Source organism: Oncorhynchus mykiss, chromosome 8 (assembly GCF_013265735.2).
Source record: "Oncorhynchus mykiss isolate Arlee chromosome 8, USDA_OmykA_1.1, whole genome shotgun sequence".
In the NCBI taxonomy this organism is placed as follows: domain Eukaryota; kingdom Metazoa; phylum Chordata; class Actinopteri; order Salmoniformes; family Salmonidae; genus Oncorhynchus; species Oncorhynchus mykiss.
This window is the reverse complement of record NC_048572.1, coordinates 70471962-70486844: the sequence shown is the minus strand read 5'-3', so window position 1 is coordinate 70486844 and position 14883 is coordinate 70471962. Positions and strand designations below refer to the sequence as shown.

Here is a 14883-nt window from a genome sequence, read left to right as displayed (position 1 = left end):
AAACCACACCCACTACTGAAGAAGAGACTAAAGACCCAACGCCTCCCTCCCTCCATCCAAGTCCCTCCCTCACCTCATAGTTCTGCTCCACCAGGTTCCCTCCTTTGCTCAGGCTCTCCATGATGGCCTTGTTCCTCAGGACGTCCTCCTCACTCAGATGCTCCCGCCGTTTCCTGGACTCCAGCACCAGGCCGTTCACAGAGTAGAAGTCAGCCAGGAAGTTACCAACTCTCTCCTGCAGGGACAGACACAAGCCAGATGCATAATAAACACTGGTGGCTGCATTATTAATGACACCCTATTCCCTATACAGTACATACAGTGATCACTGTTTTACAGCCTGTGTTCATAATGGCTGCTCAGTGAAACGACCTCTCCTGATTTGTCATAGACGCTTGCTAAAAAACTTTAATGAGCAAGCCTTCCTTCACGACTGGCCTCTGTTAAATGGTATGGAATCAGCTTGATCCCCTCTGTCGAAGACGCTTGGACTTTTAAACAAATGTTTTCAGTGGTATTGGTAACAAACACGCCCCCATAAAGAAAATGAGACTTAAAAACAGGTTCAGCCCCTGGTTCGACCATGATCTTGCAGAGTTACTCCACCTCAAGAATTGCATTTGGCGAAAGGCTCGGCACACGCATACTCAGGCTGACTGGCTATCGTTCCGGTAAATGAGAAATAAGTGCACTCAGGCTATCCGGAAGTTAGTTACTGTAAGGAGCAGTTCTCTCTCTGTGGGTCTAACCCCAAGAAGTTCTGGAAAACGGTTAAAGACCTGGAGAATAAACCCTCCTCCTCACAGCTGCCCATGTCCCTTAATGTTGAGGTGGTTGTTACTGACAAGAAACACATGGCTGAGCTCTTCAATCACCACTTCATTAAGTCAGGGTTCCTATTTGACTCAGCCATGCCTCCTCTCCCACCCCTTCTAATGCAACTAGTCCCGATGCTCCTCCCCCCTTTTCCCCTGCCCCGCTACACAGTTTCTCCCTGCAAGCGGTCACTGAGTCAGAGGTGCTAAAGGAGCTCCTTAAACTTGACCCCAAATAACCATCTGGGTGAGATGGTTTAGACCCTTTCTTCTTTTTGGTGGCTGCCCCTATCATCGTCAAGCCTATCTCTGACCTTTTTAACCTGTCTCTCCTCTCTGATGGGGTTCCCATTGCTTAGAAGGTAGCCACGGTTCATCCTGTATTTAAAGGGGTAGAACACGCTGATCCTAACTGTTATGGGCCTATTTCTATTTTGCCCTCAAAAGTGTTGGAAAAATCAACTGACTGGCTTTCTTGATGTCTATAGTATTCACCCTGATATGCAATATGGTTTCCACTCAGGTTATGGATATGTCACTGCAACCTTAAAGGTCCTCAATGATGTCACCATTGCCCTTGATTCTAAGCAATATTGTGCTGCTATTTTTATTGACTTGGCCAAAGCTTTTGATACGGTAGACACTTCCATTCTTGTGGGACAGCTAAGGAGTATTGGTGTCTCTGAGGGGTCTTTAGCCTGGTTTGCGAACTACCTCTCTCAAAGAGTGCAGTGCATAAAGTCAGAACACCTGCTGTCTCAGCCACTGCCTGTCACCAAGGGAGTAACCCAAGGCTCAATCCTAGGCCCCACGCTCTTCTCAATTGACATCAACAACATAGGTCAGGCAATAGAAAGAGCTCTCATCCATTTATATGGAGATGATACAGTCTTATACTCAGCTGGCCCCTCCCCGGATTTTGTTTTAAATGCTCTACAACAAAGCTTTCTTAGTATCCAACAAGCTTTCTCTGCCCTTAACCTTGTTCTGAACAAAGGTAATGTGGTTTGGTAAGAAGAATGCCCCTCTCCCCACAGGTGTGATTACTACCTCTGAGGGTTTAGAGCTTGAGGTAGTCAACTCATACAAGTACTTGGGAGTATGGCTAGACAGTACACTGTCCTTCTCTCAGCACATTTCATAGCTGCAGGCTAAAGTTAAATCTATACTTGGTTTCCTCTATTGTAATCGCTCCTCTTTCACGCCAGCTGCCAAACTAACCATGATTCAGATGATCATCCTACCCATGCTAGATTACGGGGACATCATTTATAGATCGGCAGGTAAGGGTGCTCTCGAGCGGCTACATGTTCTTTACCATTCGACCATCAGATTTGCCACCAATGCTCCTTATAGGACACATCACTGCACTCTATACTCCTCTGTAAACTGGTCATCTCTGTACACCTGTTGCAAGACCCACTGGTTGATGCTTATTTATTAAACCCTCTTAGGCCTCACTCCCCTCTATCTGAGATATCTACTGCAGCCCTCATCCTCCACATACAACACCCAGTCATATTCTGTTAAAGGTCCCCAAAGCACACACATCCCTGGGTCGCTCGTCTTTTCAGTTTGCTGCAGTTAGCGACTAGAACGAGCTGCAACAAACACTCACACTGGACAGTTTTATCTCAATCTCTTCATTCAAAGACTCAATCATGACTCTTACTGACAGTTGTGGCTGATTTGCGTGATGTATTGTTGTCTCTACCTTCTTGCCCTTTGTGCTGTTGTCTGTGCCCAATAATGTTTGTACCATGCTATGTGCTGCTACCATGTGCTGCTGCCATGTGGTGTTGCTACCATGTTGTTGTCATGTGCTGCAAATTTGCTGTGTTGTCATGTGTTGCTGCCTTGCTATGTTGTTGTCTTAGGTCTGTCTTTATGTAGTGTTGTCTCTCTTGTCGTGATGTGAGTTTTGTCCTATATTTATATTTTATTTTACATTTTTAATCCCAGCTCCCGTCCCTGCAGGAGGCCTTTTGCCTTATGGTAGGCCGTCAATGTAAATAAGAATTTGTTCTTAACTGACTTGCCTAGTTAAATAAAGGTTAAATAAATATAAATAAACACAGCTTATGATCAAAGACCAATTGTATTATTCCCTCTATATTCCAGTGACCCCTACACCCCTCCCCACATTCTGCTGTGTTTCAACAAAATAAATTGCCTACTGAACAGGACCGAGAGGGGTGCTTACCGTCTTGTCCTCCCTGAAGAGCCAGCCGATCTGACTGCGGGAGAAGGTGATAGACTTGGTGGACAGGGTGGCAGAATAGACATCACTGCTCATCAGGATGTCCACCTCCTCCTCAGTCTCCATCTCAGACTCCTGCAGGGACACATCAGGCAGTCGTCATAATCATCATCATAATGACATCACAGAATTCAATAGGTCCCATTATCTTTATGGGTGACATGGTGAAAAGAGAACTTCCACACACATTAGATTCCAGAAGAAAAAAAATATGATCCATTGTAACAATAGCTGAGCTTTCAATCAATCAACCTTTGCCAGGGCAATACAAACATTCGTGTAAGGTTGGGTGGCTTGGAGAACATGGTACCAGACCATATAGATCACATTCATGTGGGGTTGGGTGGTTTGGAGGACATGGTACCAAACCATATAGATCACCTCGTGGTGTATCCGCTGGTACACCTTCTGCTCATTATCCAGGACATAGAAGGACTTGGAGGGCGGAGCATCTCCATTAAAGATGAAGCTGAGGTCTCCTCTCTGACACTTCATATCTGAGAAGTCTATCAGAGTTGTGTCCAGTCTGTCAAAGGAGAAAGAGAGAGAGAAGGAGACAGAGTGCAATGGGTTAACTCTGGGAGATGAGTGGTTGCACACGCCAGCTATAATCCTCACAACTTGTAGCTGGCGTCTGTGTCAAACGTGTATGTGATGCCTTACCTGATGTTGATCCCCTGCTTGTAGATCTTGCAGTTATCAGATGGCAAAATACGGGAGAGCAAGGGCACTATGAGACACGAGAAATAAAATCTAATGATCAACAGTAGTTAACGGATAAGATTCATTAAGACAAACTGCAGAGATAATATTTGGTATCATTATGTGGTATATAAATGAACATGGCCAGTGGCTAGGCAATGCATGGGCTTTAAAGGGATAGTTATCTACTTCCCCAGAGTCAGGTGAACTCGTGGATACAATTGTTGTGTCTCTGTATCCAGTATGATGAAGTTAGAAGTAGTTTCGCCAGCCAATGCTAACTAGCTTAGGGAAAAATATGAAGTCTTCAGGTACAGCTAGACTTCCAGTCGTTGCACTAGGCCAGTGGTTCCCAAACTGTGGGGCCCTCCCCGAAGGGTCAGCAGTGGGGGTCAGCCCCCCCTCAATTTGTACTTTTATTTTTGAAAGGAATTCAGTCTGGCTTTAAACTTAATCCTGAAAGTTGTAATAGTAGAAAGTACGTGGTGCAATATCGAAACTGGTTAGTGCATCGTCAGTTCCTCTTGTCACGTTAGTCATTGCATACCTTGTCAGAAATGTCCAGATCAACTAGCCCATGTCAGCTACTAATTTTATATTTCGTTTTTTTAGGCCATATACAGTTGCAGTCGGAAGTTTACATACCCTTAGCCAAATACATTTAAACTCAATTCCTAACATTTAATCCTAGTAAAAATTCCCTGTCTTAGGTCAGTTAGGATCACCACTTTATTTTAAGAATGTGAAATGTCAGAATAATAGTAGCGAGAATGATTTATTTCAGCTTTTATTTCTTACATCATATTCCCAGTGGGTCAGAAGTTTACATACACTCAATTAGTATTTTAATATATTTAAATTGTTTAACTTGGGTCAAACGTTTTGGGTAGCCTTCCACAAGCTTCCCACAATAAGTTTGGTGAATTTTGTCCCATTCCTCTTGACACAGCTGATGTAACTGAGTCAGGTTTGTAGGCCTCCTTGCTCGCACACGCTTTTTCAGTTCTGCCCACAAATGTTCTAAACGATTGAGGTCAGGGCTTTGTGATGGCCACTCCAATTTTTTTGGCCATTTTGCCACAACTTTGGAAGTATGCTTGGGGTCATTGTCCATTTGGGAGACCATTTGCGACCAAGCTTTAACTTCCTGACTGATGTCTTGAGATGTTGCTTCAATATATCCACATAATTCTCCAACCTCATGAAGCCATCTATTTTGTGAAGTGCACCAGCCTCTCCTGCAGCAAAGCACCCCCACAACATGATGCTGCCACCCCCGTGCTTCACGGTTGGGATGTTGTTCTTCGGCTTGGAAGCCTCCCCATTTTTCCTCCAAACATAATGATGGTCATTATGGCCAAACAGTTCAGTTTTGTTTCATCAGACATCTCTCCAAAAAGTACGATCTTTGTCCCCATGTGCAGTTGCAAACCGTAGTCTGGCTTTTTTATGCCGGTTTTGGAGCAGTGGCTTCTTCCTTGCTGAGTGGTCTTTCAGGTTATGTCGATATAGTACTCGTTTTACTGTGGATATAGATACTTTTGTACCCGTTTCCTCCAGCATCTTCACAAGGTCCTTTGCTGTTGTTCTGGGATTGATTTGCACTTTTCACACCAAAGTACGTTCATCTTTAGGAGACAGAATGCGTCTCCTTCCTGAGCGGTATGACAGCTGCGTGGTCCCATGGTGTTTATACTTGCATACTATTGTTTGTACAGATGAACGTGGTACCTTCAGGCATTTGGAAATTGCTCCCAAGGATGAACCAGACTTGTTGAGGTCTACACATTTTTTTCTGAGGTCTTGGCTGATTTCTTTTGATTTTCCCATGTTGTCAAGCAAAGAGGCACTGAGTTTGACGGTAGGCCTTGAAATACATCCACATGTACACCTCCAATTGACTCAAATTATGGCAATTAGTCTATCAGAAGCTTCTAAAGCCATGACCTAATTTTCTGGAATTTTCCAAGCTGTTTAAAGGCACAGTCAACTTATGTATGTTAACTTCTGACCCACTGGAATTGTGATACAATTAATTATAAGTGAAATAATATGCATGTAAACAATTGCTGGACTAATTACTTGTGTCATGCACAAAGTAGATGCCCAAACCGACTTTCCAAAACTATAGTTTGTTAAGAAGAAATTTGTGGAGTGGTTGAAAAACAAGTTAATGACTCCAACCTAAGTGTATGTAAACTTCTAGCGCTAACGCCAGTTAGCATTGGCTCGCAAAACTCCCTCAATGGCTCGCAAAACTTATTTTTGTAGCAACACACAGAAGCATCCAAGGTCAATAGCATTCGAGACCCCTCCCACAGAAGAAGAAAAATAAAAAAATACAATTAATTCCATTCCCCACCCCCAAGAACCCCCCCAATGCACCAACAATCAAGAGAATGAACTAAGGAGAAGGGGAAAAAAAGACAGAAGAAAACAGCAAACACTGCAAAAAAAAAAAAAAAAAAAAAGGACATCAAGGACAACTAAAATCATAACAGCAATGCATGTATTACATGTATGTGTCAACTATCCTGTGATGGATAACATACAATTTCAATCTATCTAATCGAATAGAATCTACGGATTGCGATTTGAAAATAAATACTTTTACTAAGAGTACTAGTATATTAGTAATTGACCTACACGGTCTCTCCAGATCACATAACAGTACTATTTAAAGGGTCAATTTTAGATCAATGCTATGCATTTTAAGCCATTCCTGAACCTAAGACCAGAAGCAGGCTACCTGAGGGCAATACCAAAATAAATGGTCTATTGATTCTGTATCTTCACAACCAAATCTGCAAAACTTCGATGATTTTATGCCCCACATTTTCAACATTTTGTTGGTGGCAAGAATTCTATATAGGCCTCCCGGGTGGCGCAGTGGTTAAGGGCACTGTACTGCAGCGCCAGCTGTGCCATCAGAGACTCTGGGTCAGGCCCAGGCTCTGTCGTAACCGGCCGCGACCGGGAGGTCCGTGGGGCGACGCACAATTGGCCTAGCGTCATCCGGGTTAGGGAGGGCTTGGCCGGTAGGGATATCCTTGTCTCATCGCGCACCAGCGACTCCTGTGGCGGGACGGGCGCAGTGCGTGCTATCCAAGGTTACCAGGTGCACAGTGTTTCCTCCGACACATTGGTGTGGCTGGCTTCTGGGTTGGATGCGCGCTGTGTTAAGAAGCAGTGTGGCTTGGTTGGGTTGTGTATCGGAGGACGCATGACTTTCAACCTTCGTTGTAGCGATGAGACAAGATAGTAGCTACTAAAACAATTGGATAGGGTTCAAGTAAAACTTTTGAATAAGTGAAGCTTTTAGAGAGAGGTTTTATATTTATATTTAATAATTTCAACCCACCCAATTCATATTCATTATATAGATAGTATTTTAATAATAGTGAAATCAGACCTTCCTGCTGAGTACCTGACAGACTACCATTTCAATAGGAGTAGTTAAAACAATCTAACAATGGAGCTTTAAGTATATCAAAAAAGGCTTGACATAGCTCTACCGGTATGCCATCAAGCCCTGGGGTTTTTCCAGGCTGAAAAGGTTCAATAGCCTCAAAAAGTTATTCCTCTGAAATTTGGCCTTCGCACTGATTTTCAATTTTTTATTTTATTTGGAAATAATTCCTGAATGTAAAATTCATTCAGTGGGAGAGGATGAGACGGAAAAGAGAACATCTGCCTAAAATAATTAGTTTCCTCTTATTAAAATATAATTAGGATAATCATAGATGACTCCGTCTAAAGGTAAAGAGATTCTGCAAAGGCTTTTTGTTAGTGTTCTGTATTGGAGATTCCTGAAGAATTTTGTGCATTTTTCTATCCAGCTTTATTTTTGTAATAGATTACATTAGAACGTTCTTGAATAAGTTCCACAAGTTCTTCTTGTTTATCCTCTAACTTATTTTGTATCTCATTAGTATCGTTATTATTAGTTCATGGATTTCCCTTGTTAGTCTGGTCTCTTTAGCCAGTAACTGCTTTTTTTATTATTGATGAATATTGAATTGAACGACCTCTGAAGGTACATTTAAAGGTATCCCAAACAAGAAGGGGATTTGCTGAACCTATATTATACTGGAAAAATTCAGTTATAAATTATTTTGTCTTAGTTAAAAATAAGTTGTCCTCCAGTAAACTTTGGAAATTTAATCAATGTCCACGTGGAAAATCTATAAGTTATGTGAATGCCAATTAGATGATGATCCTATCGCATTCTATTTCTTATTAAAACTTTTTTGACCTTTGATGCAAGAGAGAAATAGACAAGAAAGTAGTCAAGACGACTAGCTTGATTAAGTTTCCTCCATGTTTATCTCACTAGGTCGGGGTTTTTTAGTCTCCAAATATCCACTATTTCTAATGTTTTTACAGTTCCCATACTTTCTTTTTTTGTAACCTGAAGTCCCTGTAGAATTTAGTACAGCCATGGTGTTATGGAGCTGTCTCGGAATAGCTGTCCAGCTATAAAGAGTTTGTCCACATTGAGAAAGCTTACCCTTCTCCCTTTGTTGCCTTTGTACCGTATACAGTCTCGTACGACGTTCGTTTATCTTCCTGGGAAATTGGTAATTGAGACTGAATTTGGTCCTTTTAAGCTCCCTTCCCCTGCTTTTGATTAGCTTATTTTGTTGGTATTCAAACATTGTGATGATCGGATGATCGGTCGGGGACCCTTGGTTTCGCGCCCTCTGGATTATTGGATGCGTCCTCAGGAATCCCCGAGAAAAAAAATATTTTCACGCATGCTATGACTTTGTATGTCTATTACTGACTCTGTCATCACCCTGTTTTCCCCGAGTAGACAATCCATGTAGGAATCGTGGATTTTTACCTTGGCTGTGAGTGCCTTGTTTTCTCCTTGGAGCATGAGAATTTCACTCTGGCTGAACTCCAAATTCCCCCTCAGCCCTGCTACCTACTCACACAATTTTCCAGCGCTGCATGGATTCCAGCCAGAGCACTAGCCTCTACTTCAACGGCAAGTAAATTGTCCGTGTCTGTAGATAAATCTGTTTTTCTTTTTTTTTGTCAGGTTAAAGTTATTTTGTGAGGGAGTATGTTGTTCCTCCATAGCGTAAAGCTGTTGGTACTCCACGATTTCCCTCAGGATCTCCTTAGTATCCAGGTTGGCTCTTTACTGCAACCAGTTGTTTTACAAAAAGATAACAACGAGTCTTTCCCACGACGACGACAGGTGTCTGTAGTACAGCCAGCTAGCACTCGCGGAATCCATGCAAAAAAATGGAACACAAACTTGCAGTCCCAGTTGTAAAGGCTAACCGTGTCGTGGAATCCTTAGCAACAAAACTTTAGTTCTGATTAAAATCAATTTCATTAAAATGTTTTAATATAAACAACAAACTGAGTGTAGACCGTACAATGTTCTGTTGTGCCTTTTGTCACTGAAATATTACATGAATACACATTAGGCATGGCAAAATGTATAGAATTGCATGAACATTTGCTTTAAAACTGCAAAATTGTTCCTTGCACCCCATGACAAATGTGTAGAATGGCAGGAAATAAACTTTAAACCTGCAAAATTCTCTCCACTAACAAGAGGGGTGTGAACAGTTTGTGTCATGAACAGTGCTTGTGCCCATAGAAATATACGTGGAACGTGCGGGGGAGGTGCCGGATATTCCCCAATGCTGGAAGGGGGGGCCCCGAATATAAACCCCTGTGCTAAGCTAGTGCCAGTTAGAGGTAGTTTTGCGAGCCAATGCTAACTTATTTTTTTTTATTGACTATCCAAAACATATAATATACTTGCAGTGAAGCCGCTCAACAACTACATCCAACAGACTCCCATTCATAGTGACACAGAAGCATCCAGGGTCCATGCCCTGCTCAAGGGCACGTTGACAGATCTCCCACCAGGCCAAAAAACGTGAACCCGAACACGAACCCTCCAAGATCCCCCCACAGTTCTCCAATAGCTGTCCCTCAACAATTCGAGACCCCTCCCACAGTGCACCCTCGCCCCACCCCCACGAAGCATTGGCTCGCAAAACTACCACTAACTTCTTTCATATTGCACGCAGAGACATAGAAAACAAAAATCCCGAACAATCTCTTTAACAAATCCCTGAGCCGAAAGAGCACCACAAACCCTCTTAAGCAATTAACACACCACACTCACAGCCAAGATAGAATGGTAACAGACCATTTATTTGTATTTTTAAATACAGGCTAATTAGATTGGAGAATGAAACTACCTGGCGAAGGTGTCCTGCACTAAGAATAACAATGAATGTATGACAGGAAATGTTGGCTCGATGCAGCTTATTTTAATGTATTGCATATCATGTAGCGGCGACTCACCCCAACTTTGAAAGTCCCAGTGAAGCTCAAAGTAGAAGTCACCAAGCTATGAAGATTTTAAAAATAAAAAACGTTGTACATTATTATATTGTCATGCAAGCCACACACTATCAAACAAAATGCACAAATCAGTTCCTTTATAGCTGTAAATTGTTAAAAACATTTTAAAAAGGGGAAAATGTATTTTGGTGCTGTTATTATGAATAGATGCTGAGGTTGGAGAGAAAGATTAAAGAAAGGTATGGACAGATAGTGGTAGTGAACTGATACTACTACTAGCTATGGAACAAACAAACTGAAATGACTGACACCCTAGATAAAGATGACCAATTATTAATTTATTAAATAAATCATACAGATAGAGATATTTTGTATGCAAAAAAAAATATATATATTATTTTATTTTATCCTAAAAAAATTGCTGAGAGATAGAGATTTTGTTTAACAAGTAATCTTTTTTTTTACCTCAAAAAGGTAGGGGTTGAAATGATTGACACCCCTAAAGATTATTATAAATAAAGTTGCCAAAAGTAAAGTATTTGGTCCCATATTCCAAGCACAAAATGACTTCATGGATTCATTTGCAGTTTGTTTTGGTTGTGTATAAGATTATTTGGTGCCCAACAGAAATGAATGGTAAATAATGCAGTGTCATTTTGGAGCCACCTTAATTGTAAATAAGAATATAATATGTTTCTAAACAATTCTACATTAATGTGGATGCTACCATGATTATAGATAATGATGAATGAATAATGATGAGTGAGAAAGTTAGAGGGTCAAAGATCCTGCCCAAGACATGCTAACCTCTCACCATTACCAATAACAGGGGAGATTAGCATGTCTTGGCAGTTTGATCTTTGACAAAACTAACAGCAAATGCATCCAACATGTTTGTAGAGTCACAAGCTTGATGTAGTCACTGTGTGCTAGGAATATGGGACCAAATACTAATACTAAACCTTATTTGTAAGAATCTTTGAGTTGTCAATAATTTTGACCCCTACCTTTCTGAGAAAAAAAGTATTACTTGTTAAACAAAATCTCTTTCTCTGAGCTGTTGTATTAGTATAAAATAATACCATTTCTCAATTGTTTGGAGCATACAATATAGTTAGGTATTTGTATTATTTATTTTATACAGTCGTTATTGCTCATCTTTATCAAGGGGGTCAATAATTTCGGACCCGACTGACTGTATGTCAAATAGTTTTGGAAATATTACATTTATTCCACTCCACTGGCAAAAATAAATTAAGCGCTGCTCAAGTACTTTCACAAAGGATCTGTGCACGCCATACATTGTGTATAACCGGATGCTGTAGTAGGCTAGCCCAGTTGGCTGTCAAAGCCTCACCTCCTTCAGCGCTCTCAGCAGCTTGGGCCTCTTGTCCGCCACACTCTCTCTGGACTGCTGCTTCAGCTTTCGCAGTATGGCTGTGACTGACGATGGGAGAAGAAGGAGATCACAACAAAGCCATAGCAAGGCACTGCTATACAACACCATACAAGACAAAGCCAATATTTTCCATAGCCTAGATATTCTATATGTGCAAGTTTCTACCCTGAGACCACAAACACAGCAGAAGGGATTACAAGGGCAGATGATCTTGCAAAAAGCAACTTTCAAAAGCGTTACACAACACTAAACCTAAAAGTGAAAGAAGATGAGCTTTGTAAACCCACGCTTCAATGACAGTGAGAGGTCTGAGCCAGAGAAGAAAAAGGAGATACCCAGCCAGTCAATGACAGAGTGATAAATCATTCAACCAAGTGATATACTGTAACAGTAATCCAATGGGGTTTTGCCTGATACTAGTCTGACTTTAAAACCAAAGTTATCCTACTTACACTTTGTAGTCAATTTTGACAATAGAATACAGTGGGGCAAAAAGGTATTTAGTCAGCCACCAATTGTGCAAGTTCTCCCACTTAAAAAGATGAGAGAGGCCTGTAATTTCCATCATAGGTACACTTAAACTATGACAGACAAAATGAGAGAAAAAAAATCCAGAAAATCACATTGTAGGATTTTTAATGAATTTATTTGCAAATTATGGTGGAAAATAAGTATTTGGTCACCTACAAACAAGCAAGATTTCTGGCTCTCAACTGACCTGTAACTTCTTCTTTAAGAGGCTCCTCTGTCCTCCACTCGTTACCTGTATTAATGGTACCTGTTTGAACGTGTTATCAGTATAACAGACACCTGTCCACAACCTCAAACAGTCACACTCCAAACTCCACTATGGCCAAGACCAAAGAGCTGTAAAAGGACACCAGAAACAAAATTGTAGAACTGCACCAGGCTGGGAAGACAGAATCTGCAATAGGTAAACAGCTTGGTTTGAAGAAATCAACTGTGGGAGCAATTATTAGGAAATGGAAGACATACAAGACCACTGATAATCTCCCTCGATCTGGGGCTCCACGCAAGATCTCACCCCGTGGGGTCAAAATGATCACAAGAACGGTGAGCAAAAATCCCAGGACCACACGGGGGGACCTAGTGAATGACCTGCAGAGAGCTGGGACCAAAGTAACAAAGCCTACCATCAGTAACACACTACGCCGCCAGGGACTCAAATCCTGCAGTGCCAGACGTGTCCCCCTGCTTAAGCCAGTACATGTCCAGGGCCGTCTGAAGTTTGCTAGAGAGCATTTGGATGATCCAGAAGAAGATTGGGAGAATGTCATATGGTCAGATGAAACCAAAATATAACTTTTTGGTAAAAACTCAACTCGTCGTGTTTGGAGGACAAAGATCCGTGTAAAGGAAAAAATGAATGGGGCCATGTATCGTGAGATTTTGAGTGAAAACCTCCTTCCATCAGCAAGGGCATTGAAGATGAAACACGGCTGGGTCTTTCAGCATGACAATGATCCCAAACACACCGCCCGGGCAACGAAGGAGTGGCTTCGTAAGAAGCATTTCAAGGTCCTGGAGTGGCCTAGCCAGTCTCCAGATCTCAACCCCATAGAAAATCTTTGGAGGGAGTTGAAAGTCCATGTTGCAAAGCAACAGCCCCAAAACATCACTGCTCTAGAGGAGATCTGCATGGAGGAATGGGCCAAAATACCAGCAACAGTGTGTAAAAACCTTGTGAAGACGTACAGAAAACGTTTGACCTCTGTCATTGCCAACAAAGGGTATATAACAAAGTATTGAGATAAACTTTTGTTATTGACCAAATACTTATTTTCCACCATAATTTGCAAATGAATTCATTAAAAATCCTACAATGTGATTTTTTTTCTTATTTTGTCTGTCATAGTTGAAGTGTACCTAATGATGAAAATTACAGGCCTCTCTCTTTTTAAGTGGGAGAACTTGCACAATTGGTGGCTGACTAAATACTTTTTTGCCCCACTGTATATGTTTGACTCATATCGATGCCACATAGGCTGTTTTCTAAATGAAAAGTTATTTTTTAGGGGCAGTTGCTCAAACACTGATGCAGCCAGCAAATCCAGACTGTGGCTCTGTGGTGCAGCAGAGTACAAAGGGGAGGCTGCCTATGACATGAGTCACCTTACACACTGCACAGTTAAATAAATGCTGAACTTCAGTGATACATCTCCCCTAATGAGTTTCTGGATGGATTTCAAAAAGTGTGCTATCTTGCAAATTATAAATTGGAGTGATAATTGCAAATTATAATTGGAGTGATATCTCTATCTTCTATCCAGTAACCTTGATCAGTGTGTTGGAGAACTGAGCAGGTCGAGCATAACATATCAACTCTGTTGCCCATAGATAGACAGGCTAGAAATGTATTTTTTTATATATTTTTTTTAAAGTGAAGCTTGCATTCAATTGCCCCTCCCTGTTGCACACAACAAGCTTCCATTCCTCCTGTCACAAGGGGACAGATTGCTGATTTAAGATGAAATGGTCAACCCTGTTACTTTATTTGGTACTTAGACACTTACTATAGTCAAGTTTTATGTAACCTCTTGAGATGTTTTTATTAAGTTGAACACGTGCTCTTTCTGACAGAATGTTAGAATTATGTGAGAACATCTTTTCCCACCAAGTTAAACCAAAAGGCACTCCTTTCGTGTAATGACCCATCACTCTCTTTCTGCAGCTGACTCTTACACTGAACAAATCGCAACAATTTCAATGATTTTACTGAGTTACAGTCCATATAAGGAAATCAATGAATTGAAATACATTAATTAGGCCCTAATCTATGGATTTCACATGACTGGGCAGCAGCACAGCCATAGGTGGTCTTAGGCCCAGCCAATAAAAAATATAAAATATCCCCACAAAAGGGTTTTATTACAGGCAGAAATACTCCTCAGTCTCATCAGCTGTCCGGATGGCTGGTCGCAGATGATCCCGTAAGTAAAGAAGCTTGATGTGGAGGTCCTGGGCTGGCGTGGTTACACGTGGTCTGCGGTTGGAAATTCTGCCATAGTCTCTTAAAAACGACATTGGAGGCGTCTTATAGTAGAGACATGTACATTCAAATTATCTGGCAACAGCTCTGGTGGACATTCCTGCAGTCAGCATGCCAAGTGCACGATCCCTCAAAAGTTGAGACATATGTGGCATTGCGTTGTGTGACAAAACTGCACATTTTAGAGTGGCCTTTTGTTGTCCCCAGCACTTGTGTAAAGATCACACAGTTTAATCAGCTTCTTGATATGTCACACCTGTCAGGTGGATGGATTATCTTGGCAAAGGAGAAATTCTCACTAACAGGGATGTAAACAAATTTGTGCACAAAATTTTAGAGAAATACGCTTTTTGTGCAT

The 14883-nt window shown here is 41.4% G+C and overlaps 1 protein-coding gene across 1 annotated transcript in view; it reads right to left on the bottom strand.

The window, feature by feature from the left end:
• Positions 1-14883, bottom strand: part of LOC110530455 (ankyrin repeat domain-containing protein 13C) — a 29251-nt gene that overhangs the window by 6254 nt on the left and 8114 nt on the right. The window contains exons 4-9 of the mRNA XM_021613522.2: positions 11474-11559; positions 10117-10162; positions 3739-3805; positions 3457-3601; positions 3019-3150; positions 74-235 (exon numbers count right to left, since the gene is read on the bottom strand). Coding sequence (XP_021469197.1) covers positions 74-235; positions 3019-3150; positions 3457-3601; positions 3739-3805; positions 10117-10162; positions 11474-11559 — 638 coding nt within the window. The remainder of the gene's footprint in view (positions 1-73; positions 236-3018; positions 3151-3456; positions 3602-3738; positions 3806-10116; positions 10163-11473; positions 11560-14883) is intronic.